Source organism: Nylanderia fulva, unplaced genomic scaffold (assembly GCF_048542155.1).
Source record: "Nylanderia fulva isolate GAGA-0341 unplaced genomic scaffold, ASM4854215v1 Scaffold21, whole genome shotgun sequence".
NCBI lineage: Eukaryota > Metazoa > Arthropoda > Insecta > Hymenoptera > Formicidae > Nylanderia > Nylanderia fulva.
Window position 1 is genome coordinate 88,815 of NW_028190275.1, and position 12,571 is coordinate 101,385.

The following is a 12,571-nucleotide window of genomic DNA, read 5'->3' on the forward strand; positions in this document are numbered from 1 at the left end:
TTTTGGATTCTCGCATGATTATGGACACATACAATAATCGATAAAAAATGTTTGCCTATAAATTCACAGTGTAGAATCTCGATAGTACTGATATGTCTAAATCTAAATATTTAAATTAATAAAATTTACATAATATAGCGTGTTAATCTTATGATAACAAATATGTGATAATGAAATATTACATCAATTATTTCGAAAAGTATATTATAAAAATTATAAACTGCAAATAATTCCTTAATAAGTATCATAGCAATCAAAATAAAATTAAATAAATATAAATATCTGTTTATATTAAAGGTAAAAAAAGGCGACCAGTTAAGGGCACACCATTAACAAAAATTATCCATTGCAAACCCATGTACAATAGAATTGTATGAAAAATTATCGATTATAAACCAATGTACAATCGTAACAAAAGTAATGAAATAAAAAAAAAATTGCGCCAAGTGAAAGTAGAAACTTGTACCAGTGGAAAATTAAAGTTGCAGACATATATAGAGTCGTATAATGAATCAATAAAAATTTAAATTTGCAAATGTAGAATTGTACCATAAAAAAACTTATCTTAAAAAAAAAAAAGATAAACAAGATGCCAAGTCCATGCGCCATGTGAAAAAGTGTTAAACAAAAAAGTATTTTTAAGTAAAAAATCTATCAATTGACAAAAATTTATGTTCTAAAATTAATATCTCTACAAAAAGTAATGTCCAATTATTGCGCGAATAAATAAACATTTTTATAAAAAATTAAAATTTAAAAACTTATGCAAATTTAAAATTAATATAAAATAAAAAGAAATAAAAAAATTTTAGTTAAAAAAACTGGGCGCGCTGCTAAATAATATTCTAATGATATTAAAATTAAATTGTTACTTTTAAACTCATTGCAGCGCGCCCAGTTTTTTTAACTAAAATTTTTTTATTTCTTTTTATTTTATATTAATTTTAAATTTGCATAAGTTTTTAAATTTTAATTTTTTATAAAAATGTTTATTTATTCGCGCAATAATTGGACATTACTTTTTGTAGAGATATTAATTTTAGAACATAAATTTTTGTCAATTGATAGATTTTTTTACTTAAAAATACTTTTTTGTTTAACACTTTTTCACATGGCGCATGGACTTGGCATCTTGTTTATCTTTTTTTTTAAAGATAAGTTTTTTTATGGTACAATTCTACATTTGCAAATTTAAATTTTTATTGATTCATTATACGACTCTATATATGTCTGCAACTTTAATTTTCCACTGGTACAAGTTTCTACTTTCACTAGGCGCAATTTTTTTTTTATTTCATTACTTTTGTTACGATTGTACATTGGTTTATAATCGATAATTTTTCATACAATTCTATTGTACATGGGTTTGCAATGGATAATTTTTGTTAATGGTGTGCCCTTAACTGGTCGCCTTTTTTTACCTTTTTTAAAGGTAAGTTTTTAGAGATTATATCATTCATTTTTGTATATGATAAGCATCTTTAAATAAATAAGCAAATTCAATTTTTCTGGCATTTTCTTATTTTAGGTACATATATATCCAATAATTAATATACAAAATTAAATATTATTCATCACACAATTTGTATCAAAATAATATATTTTTAAAAATTTATTTTAAATTTATTTAATCATTTTTATTATTGTGATTGTAGTGGCAAGGATTTTATTGCTCAGTGTCATTGCAAGCATCTGGCCTGTATATACCATAATATATTGTGTAATACATTGGCTAAGTATGACAATATGGATTTTGATAGATTCCCATGGAATATTGGAATTTTGTCGGACTTGCAGTCATCCACCACATATGCAGCCTACAATTAAAGAACGCATTTATTCCATATTATTTGCTTCCGTTATTGGCATAGTGCACATTTTTATATATCTCAATGCTGTAGATAGCAAAACATTTTGAAAACATCTATCTTTCTATGTTATCTGCTTTTTTGAAAATATTGCAGCAAATTTATTATGGCAATATGCTTGTCCTCCTGCAGTTAAAGAGGCTTAGTACTTTAATATAATCTTTATTATTTGTATCATTTCCTTTTTCTTGGGAATTACAGCAATGCTTTTGTACTATATTGTCTTGCATCCCTCAAAAAGACAACATACTTCAAACGCACCAGTTCAAGCAATGTAACTTTGATATTTATTTACTTTAAAAAATGAGAGATAAATTATACAATATGCAATTAACCTTATCTTATGACTTTTATAAATCTTATGATAAAATCTAACTCTCTCTTAATCTTTATTATGAAAAGAATCTCGGTATTATATGAAATAATTTCATTGTATAGTTTAACTTTCAAAAATTTTGCAAAATAAAATAACTCACATTGTATTTCTACCATATATATAAAAAAAAGATAGGTAAATATAAATAAATAAATATATATTTATGATATACAATAAATAAATATATATTTATATTTATATATATATATATATATATAAAATGTTGGATTTTTATTATATATATATAATTTCAAAAAATCTTTTTTATATGCTATTGAATTTTAATACATACAATTTTGATTATATGTATTTTAATTGATTATATTTATAAGTATTTTTATATTATCTTAAAAAGACTGCATAGAATTATTTGTGCGACACTCTTATATGTATGTATAATTAATAGGGACCAACTACACATTTTTTTTTCCACTGAATAAAAACAATCTCAATATTAAAATTAAATTATAAAAAAGATACTGTGATATTTTATTGATGAGAAATGTACATTTAAAATTGTATTAAATACAAAAATAAACATGCCATGAATTACTATATATACATATTTTCATAATTATCAAACTTAAAAATATAATAAAAATAAATTAATACAAATTGTCGCTCGTGTATTGAAAACAAAGTGATAAATATAAGGCCAACTTATCGAGCTGAATATTCGAGATGTTCAGTCAACTACCATTTATTACATGTATAAATTATAAACTACAGTCATTATATTATATTAAAACTAACGCAAATTAACGCAAATTACAATCATTCTATAAACGTTTCGACCGCACGCGGTCTTCTTCAGTATAATTATTGAAAAATAAATTCTTACAATTCATATGATATCGAAATTTAATTATAGTTATTCAGAATCGAGAGTTTTTGAGCAATTAACGCGTGTTTCAATCCGTCCTGTCCAACAATGTTCGCCTCGATATGATCTCTGATTTTGTTCAGATCTTGGATGATTTCATCGTTAATATGCGAGAAATTAACCCGTACCGTAGGCGCTGCGATTAATAAAAAATTACCGATCAACGTATGTCCAAATTATAATATATATCCCCTACAATTGGTAGTATGCTTACCTATCATCGTTCTTCTTGACAATTTTGCTACTTATTAACAGTTATTAAGGATGACATTTAACAAACAACAATACAGAAAGACAGCTCATTTTAAACTCTACTTGATCGGAGAGCGTGCGTGTTTATATATGATCTAATATCTATGTTTTACTCGTTAATGTCCTATTTGTCCCATTATTATTTATTGTTCGCCAATATATCCAAAATATCAAAATACGACTCGCTAAGTAACTCAGTATCTTTGTTTAAATTTAGTCCATTTTTTTGTTCCTTGATATGTAGCATCTCAGAAATGAGTCTTTTATAATAATTATTTTCGTTGTCCATGATCTTAACATTGTCCCAATTAAAAGTATGATGTTCATTTATTATGTGTTCAGAAATTACTGAATGTTTCGTTGAGTCCAACCTAATATTATTTTTATGTTCTTTTATTCGCGTCTGCAATTGCCTCTTTGTTTGGCCTACATAAGATGCATTACAATTATTGCAACTGATCTTATAAACCACATTCGAATTGCATGGATGTTTAGTTTTATCTTTCTGTGCTTTAATAATATTATCCAGTTTGTTGAGACATCTATACCCTACCATACAATTTTTATTTTTCACCGAGGAAACAATCATTTCTGAGACCCTATCTATATACGGAATGACAAAGAATTTTTTATTGACCGAGTCATTTCTTATACTTTTTGTTCTTTCTATGTTGGCCTGTCTCTCTAAAATGCTCCCCTTAGATATGATGTGTTCTATCCGATGATTAATTTTGTTAAAAATCAGATCAAGAGGGTAACCATTGCTTCTGAGTATATTAATAATTAACTCCAAATTTTTATTAAAAAATAGTGGATGTGATAGCAATAGACATCTGTCTACAAGGTTATATATTATTCCAATTTTGTGGCATAATGGGTGGTTTGAATAAAATGATAACGTCCTTCCTGAGAAGGTTTCTTTTTGATACCAGTCTATATATATTTTGTTATTAATAATTTTAAGTGATAAATCTAAGAAATTCAAGCTATGATTAACCTCTTGTTCGACCGTGAATTTAAGTCTTTCATGATAGTTGTTAAAATTATTCACAATCTGAGTCATATTAGTCATAGAGGTGGCCACTATTATGTCATCCACATAACGAAAATAAAACAAACATTCCAAATTCAACGCTTTGAGAACTGTATCCTCAAGATCTTGCATAACCAGGTCTGCAATAATTGGTGATAACGGTGACCCCATAGGGGTCCCAAACGTCTGTTTATAAATTATGTCATCAAATGTAAAATATGTAGAAGTCAGTATGAATTTTATACCCCTCAAAAATTCGTTTTTCGGTATTTTAGTATTTATTCCAATGTGATCCCATCTATCGTTAATACCGTCAATCGCAAGATCCAGAGGAACGTTCGTAAACAAAGACACCACATCCAAGGAAAACATCCTATCATTCTCATCAATCTTTTTACCAGACAATATGCTGTACAAATCAAAACTATTATTAATATGACTTTTCGCTTTGGGTAGACTAGTTCGTAAGGTGTTTTGTAAAAACGAAGCCAGCGAGTATAGAGCCGTATCAACCGATGAAACTATGATTCTAACCGGATAGTTTTCCTTATGGATTTTAGGTAATCCATACGCTTTTGGAAGGAGAGAATCACTACAACGTAATTTATAATATTCGTTTTTTGAAATATAATCTTCCTTAAGCCATCTCTTCAACAAACCATTCAAATCGTTCTCTATTTTTTTGCACGGATTTTTTTTAACAATAGTGTAAGTGTTGACATCTTTTAAAACGTTTTCCATTTTGTTAATATAATAAGATCTATCCATCGCGACCGTAGCATTACCTTTGTCCGCGCGTGTGAATAGAACATTCGGATTGTCTTTACAAAATTTTATTAAATCTCTGTGTGCACCAAGTAATTTTTGTTGACTTACGTCATTTTTATCCTTCGTGTTAAGAAGTTGTGCAAATTTTGGAACCGCGATATTTCTGATCGTTGTGAGATTATTAATATTATTTCGTTTGCTATTACTCTCTATGTCCTTGATAAATTCATGTATCGCTGTTTTTTTACTAATATTCGGAAGACAGAATGTATCACCCATTTGCAACAGATTAGATACGTTAGGCGGAATGTCTGTGTTGGATAGATTAACAAACCATTTTTTATTAGTATTTTCCAAAGGGTTAATTGTATCATTGAGAAATTTATTGGCTTCAATGTGTATATTGATCTCCTTGGCATCATTAGTGATTGCCCTGAGAGAATTTTGTGATATTTTCGTCGGTTGTGAAGTTTCAAAATGTAAAGAACAATGTATATCTATAGGTTTGATGCTGTTGATATACTTGTAGTATTGTTTTCTCTTAAGCCAATTGAATTTCTTTTCGTGTGCAGTAACCAATCTGTTGTGGCAATTTTTAAAAGCAATGTTATGATGTTCGAAAATTCTATTCCACGCGAGTACAGGCAAACGATTAAATAACCCGCTAGTGAGATGAAAAATCCTATTTTGTAATGACTCTACCTGTCTATGCAAATCAAAAATTTCAATGCTTATCGCATTTGTTTTGAACTTGTACAACATACTATCTAGTCTTCTGATTGATCTGTGATGAAAAACGTTAAATTTAATGCGGCAAAAACCTTCCAAATGTGTAGGAAAAACATCGCTATTTTTACAATTTCTTAAAAATTCCAATTTTGCTCTCGCTCTTATTAACAAGTAGTTCGCATTAATCCATTGTTTAAAATAATCTGCGGTTATTCTTCCAAAAACTCTATGAATAAAATTAAAATTAAAATAGTAATCAGTCCGTTTTGTGTTAAATTGACGCATTGTAAGGCCAGCGTATATTAAAAATAAATTAATACAAATTGTCGCTCGTGTATTGAAAACAAAGTGATAAATATAAGGCCAACTTATCGAGCTGAATATTCGAGATGTTCAGTCAACTACCATTTATTACATGTATAAATTATAAACTACAGTCATTATATTATATTAAAACTAACGCAAATTAACGCAAATTACAATCATTCTATAAACGTTTCGACCGCACGCGGTCTTCTTCAGTATAATTATTGAAAAATAAATTCTTACAATTCATATGATATCGAAATTTAATTATAGTTATTCAGAATCGAGAGTTTTTGAGCAATTAACGCGTGTTTCAATCCGTCCTGTCCAACAATGTTCGCCTCGATATGATCTCTGATTTTGTTCAGGTCTTGGATGATTTCATCGTTAATATGTTAATTGTCAAGAAGAACGATGATAGGTAAGCATACTACCAATTGTAGGGGATATATATTATAATTTGGACATACGTTGATCGGTAATTTTTTATTAATCGCAGCGCCTACGGTACGGGTTAATTTCTCGCATATTAACGATGAAATCATCCAAGATCTGAACAAAATCAGAGATCATATCGAGGCGAACATTGTTGGACAGGACGGATTGAAACACGCGTTAATTGCTCAAAAACTCTCGATTCTGAATAACTATAATTAAATTTCGATATCATATGAATTGTAAGAATTTATTTTTCAATAATTATACTGAAGAAGACCGCGTGCGGTCGAAACGTTTATAGAATGATTGTAATTTGCGTTAATTTGCGTTAGTTTTAATATAATATAATGACTGTAGTTTATAATTTATACATGTAATAAATGGTAGTTGACTGAACATCTCGAATATTCAGCTCGATAAGTTGGCCTTATATTTATCACTTTGCTTAAAAATATAATATTGTTACCAAAGAAGAAAGCACTATTTAAAAACTCTAAAAGTTCATAATTTGTTAAATTAGTAATTAAATACTGCATTTTGTATAATTTTTAAGCTTTATTCTTTTATTTTTCTTTATTTAATTGAATAGATATTAACATCCACAATGTAGCATACAGATTAAATTAACAACCAAAGAAATAAATCTTAACTTTGAAATATATTTTTGTTTCTTTTAAATATCAATCAACTGGATTTTGTACTACTATTAATATGAATTCTTTATCTGGTGCCATCATAATTTTATGTTTTTTGCTACGTATGCGCAAGAAAGTTAAATCATTTGTTGGATTCAAGTCACGTACGACAGAACGCTGCGAGCTTTATCTGACAATTGACTTATCAAACCTGCGTATTGAACTGTTGTCGTATTATCTAATGTTGACTTTATAGGAATACCTAAAACAGATATAATTTTATAAATTTTTGTTTACAACTACAAGTAAATCATGTCAATGATCTCATGTAATACCTTCTGCATTCACCACTATTGTTCCAACTACCCTTTTATGAGACTGAATTTGTTTCATAGTTTCTTCAACCTCTTATAAATTATTTCATCGAAATTTATTAATAAAATTTTTATTTTAAATATTCCAATAACGGAAGCAAATCATATGGAATAAATGCGTTCTTTAATTGTAGGCTGCATATGTGGTGGATGACTGTAAGTCCGACAAAATTCCAATATTCCATGGGAATCTATCAAAATCCATATTGTCATACTTAGCCAATGTATTACGCAATATATTATGGTATATACAGGCCAGATGCTTGCAATGACACTGAGCAATAAGATCCTTGCCACTACAATCACAATGATAAAAATGATTAAATAAATTTTAAAAAATATATTATTTTGATACAAAGTGTGTGATGAATAATATTTAATTTTGTATATTAATTATTGGATATATATGTACCTGCAATAAGAAAATGCCAGAAAAATTGTAAAATGGTTCCTATAGCACTGATATTAGATTTATCTTGTTAAGCTAATCGAATGCTGCGATGATAACTAGCCATTGCCCAACCCATGCTCACAAGTGAGCTGATAATGCTACCTGCTTGATGTACAACTGAAAAAAATATAGAAGCTAATTAAGAAAATTATTAAAAATATATGCATACTCATACATAGGCATTTATATAATTGAAATATTATTGAAATAATAGCAAAATATCTGATTTTGTATCACAGACTGTAAACTTGCACATAAATTATTATGACAATAAATTTGCAAATAATAACATTAAAATTGAATGTAAAAATTGAAATTGAAAATTGAAAATATCTAACCCCGCACGCTGTCAATATAGCGGAGGGCAACTATCGCCGTCTGTTGTAAAACGTGCGAGATGGACATTTCCAATACATGCATCTATTCATGTGTTGTGTACGTGTGATATATGTGTGCGCATGTGTTGTATACGTGTGAATACGTGTAGCACGATACTACTATGTTTGCGTGGTCGATGATGATAATAATAATGATGATGACGGGGACGTTTCTTAAAAGAAATTTTTCATATTTCGACTTTGCAATTATATATCTCTGCTTACAAATCACGTAGAGCAGAAATAAAGACACTTTTATTATATAATTCAAACTCAATCTATCGATTAAGTCTAGTATAAACTCGATTGCTTCAGCCGTTATTGAGAATTCGAAATATTATAAAGACTCAAATGTCCGACTCGCGTTAAGATACACGGTGTCTCGGCTACGCCCTTAACTGGTCGCGAGACACTACCGTGTCTCTTGATATATAGATAATTGTATTTGTGTACGCGCAATTTATAATAAAATATTTTGCTATTATCCGTTTTATATGTACATTTTGATGATTCACTATATTTTTAATTATTATATATCAAAAAGATGTGTTGATAATATAAAAATATATTACATTATTATACATACAGTATATATACACAGTATGTTCAATAAATAAGGGGACTTTTAAGATATAGAATAAAACACGTATCGTACTATGTTTGAAAGTTATTTTTTATTCGAAATAGTCTCCATTTAACTCAATACAACGTTTAGAACGATCAACCAATTTATGCATAGACTCTTTCATGTCATCTAAAAGGAATGTTCTTTAACACCTGTGTCACGGCTGCTTGAATGGCTGGAATATCATTGTAAAACGCTCCTTTCATGGCAGTTTTCAGTTTAGGGAACAGAAAATAGTCGCATGGTGATAGATCAGGAGAATACGGAGGGTGGTCGATGACACAAATCTGTTTTTTCATCAAAAATTCACGAACTTTTTTGGTTTTGTGAGGTAGTGCATTATCATGCAATAAAAACAGCTGTTTCCCCTCTGGATTCAGGTCTAACACGAACAATTCTTGACCACAAACGATGTAAAACTTGTAAATAGTATTCTCCATTACCAGTTTGACAACAACAGCAATGATTTCGCGGACTTTTTCCACCAATTCAGCACGATTACTTCCTTCTGGACGACCAGGTCTTTCATCATTATTCAAATCTTCACGACCATTTTTAAATCGTTTAAACCACTTATGAACTTTTGAACGAGCTAAACAATCATCACCATACACTTTTTGCATCAATTCGTACGTCTCACTAAATGTTTTTCCAAGTTTAAAACAAAATTTAATATTTCCATTGTATTTTTACGACACAAGCACAAAACATACTGTCATTAAAAAGCACGTAACTTTTTAACCTGTCAACCGATTTACATGAAGTTGGCTGCGTTTGAAAGGTGAGACCTGTACCTTTCTAATGCTATCAACGTTCAATAGATGGCGTTACGTGTTCCATGATTTAAATAAAAAGTCCCCTTATTTATTGAACATACTGTGTAAGTACATTCGGCTTATATTCTAATTTGAAGACGTAAATAATAAATTAGTCGTCAGTAAAATTATATATGTTTATAAAAGATTAATAAATTTAATATACTGATTGAGAATATACTAATGTTATGTTTTTAATATAAAAACAAATAGTAGTTTTGCAAAGATATGCAAAAAATATCACTTTTGAAGACATGCAGAAAATCTGTTTGGTTCCTGATAAATTATATAATTTATTTACAATTATATAATTAGTGCAACAATTGTTTACAAATTATATAATTATATAATAGTATAATTATATAATTATATAACATGTTATTTATATATATATATAAAATTAGATTTAAACTACGCATTAGATTAGATTAGATTTTCAAAATTCAATATTGATAGAATTTTATCTGAGAAAATGTATTGCACTAATATACTATAAATATGGATCAATTATAGTCTAAAGAAAGCTTTGTGCGCTCGACCATTTGGTATTTGACCTTGTAGCCTTAATCTGCGAACAGCTTCTCTCAGATGTTTTGGTTGTAATGGGCCAGTTTCATTCTGAGTCTCCATAACATCTAAAGCTATATTTAAAGGAATAATTTAGTATTAAATTCTAATAATCTAATGCTACATTTTACATAGAAAGTTCATACCTTCTTCAACAATTTCACCAACAAATACTTTGGCGATTCCTGACATAGCTATGACAACATTCTGCGATACTGAACAGCCTGTTATAGTTTGCATAATCTGAAACATATATATATATATATATATATATAATTAAAATAATATATATAGAAAACTAAAATATATAATATAAACTTTCAAAAAATGAAGAATAGATAGATTTTTTTGACTAATAATACTTAAAACTAAAGGCAATACCCTTTTTATAGCAGCCTTTGGAAATGCTGATCGTCTATACATCTCATATCTGTCTAACTGATCTTCAGTAAAATTGGATACTAATACCCTATAAAAGCAATACTATGATTATTAACATATTCTCAAAGCAATATACACATCTCAAATCTACATTCAAATATCATATACATACTGCATCTTTTCTCGTTCTTCTTCTTCTAGCTCTTTCTTGCTTTTTTCTTTACTTTCCCTTCTTTCTTTTGTACTGACTGGATTTGCACGAGGTAACAAAATGTCATTACCAAATATATCTTCCACAATTTGTTCTTCTTCCTTCACAATTTCCTGTTTCACAATTTCTACTTCTTCTATCACAATTGGGCATGCAGAACTTGATCCTGTAATTTCATTCTCTTCTACATCTGATTGTGACTGTGAACTCATTGCATCAGATTCTACCTATAATATGAAATAAATCTATTAAAAATATATACTTTATTACTAATATAAAATATATTAAAAATATGTACAAATAGAAATTTAATTTGTTCAATAATATATATACCTTGACTTGTACACCATCAACTTCCATGATTTCGTTATCTTTAGATGCTGAATTTTGTGTAGGACTGTTCTTATCATCTTTTTCCTCGATATCATGCTCGATGTTATGTTCGCTCTCCTCTCCAGAATCTTCCTTCCCAAAGATATTATCCATTATTTGGCCTGATTTGGAAAAATACATGAGTATTAGATATATTAGCACATATATATTGTCAAACACAGATTTATACATACATAAAAACTTGATATTTTATTATTCAACAATTAAATAGTAATTTTAGAATTTTAATCAATTCCTCTCTTCAAAATCTAATATGAAAAAAAATATGAAACCCCTCCCTCCGATATAAACATTTAATGTGAATGTATTTTGCAAGCCAGTACATATAATATTTACATTAAACGCACTAAATTCACCAGATTTTGATACAGCATATATTAATGCACTACTTACCAAGATATTAAAATGATCTTTCTGTCACTTATATTAATAAATATACAATATATATTCAGGAAGAAAAATAAAATAACAAGCAGTATGCAACGACACACAGTAAAGGCGCGATATACCGTCAGCTGTCAATGATTAAATAAATACATAGATTGTCCACTTGATTATTTAATTCTTGACATTGCAATTGTGACAGCGTTTTGATCGACCAATCAGAAACCGAGGATCTTTGTCCTGATTGGTCAATCGCGTCACTCTGGGTGAATACATTTCCGAACACACAGTGTAGAATGCTGGTGCCCTCTGATAAACTTTCTATTGTTCGCAATCAACGGTCGCGGGTTTAACATCGGTCCGTGCAAGTACGCGAATGTGAATACATTAATTAGCGAATCACCGAAATTACGCGAAAAGTACGAGCGTGCGTCTTAATTAGCGTGTTCGCGTCGTTAATTAATACGCAGATTCGATCGTGTCGCGTGTCCTGACGTCTCAATCGCGCGAAATCCATCGCGTCAATTTGGCCCAGAATCTCGCTCAACGTTCCTTCTCCCAAGCGCGCGCTACGTCACAGCTACGTCACAGCTGCGTCACGGCTACGTCACAGCTGCGTCACAGCCTCTATCAACAGTTCGCGCGGGAAGGTCACGGGAGTCGGATCGCGGGGACCGGGCTCTTTCCACGCCGAAATTTCCGAGT

General features: G+C 29.4%; 2 protein-coding genes across 2 annotated transcripts; both read right to left on the reverse strand.

The window, feature by feature from the left end:
* Positions 1-7,398: 7,398 nt before the first annotated feature.
* LOC146723276 (dynein light chain roadblock-type 2-like) lies at positions 7,399-9,781 on the reverse strand. Its single transcript, XM_085482589.1, has 4 exons — positions 8,452-9,781; positions 8,075-8,230; positions 7,624-7,958; positions 7,399-7,550 (listed from the first exon to the last, which is right to left on the reverse strand). Exons 3-4 carry the CDS (start codon positions 7,679-7,681, stop codon positions 7,444-7,446), a joined length of 165 nt encoding a protein of 54 aa, XP_085338715.1. The 5' UTR covers positions 7,682-7,958; positions 8,075-8,230; positions 8,452-9,781; the 3' UTR covers positions 7,399-7,443.
* A 68-nt stretch (positions 9,782-9,849) lies between these two features.
* On the reverse strand, positions 9,850-12,012 carry Taf11 (TATA-box binding protein associated factor 11). Its single transcript, XM_029301132.2, has 6 exons — positions 11,876-12,012; positions 11,423-11,583; positions 11,051-11,316; positions 10,879-10,966; positions 10,644-10,740; positions 9,850-10,571 (listed from the first exon to the last, which is right to left on the reverse strand). The coding sequence occupies exons 2-6, from the start codon at positions 11,573-11,575 to the stop codon at positions 10,438-10,440; spliced, it is 738 nt and encodes a 245-aa protein (XP_029156965.1). The 5' UTR covers positions 11,576-11,583; positions 11,876-12,012; the 3' UTR covers positions 9,850-10,437.
* Positions 12,013-12,571: the final 559 nt, after the last annotated feature.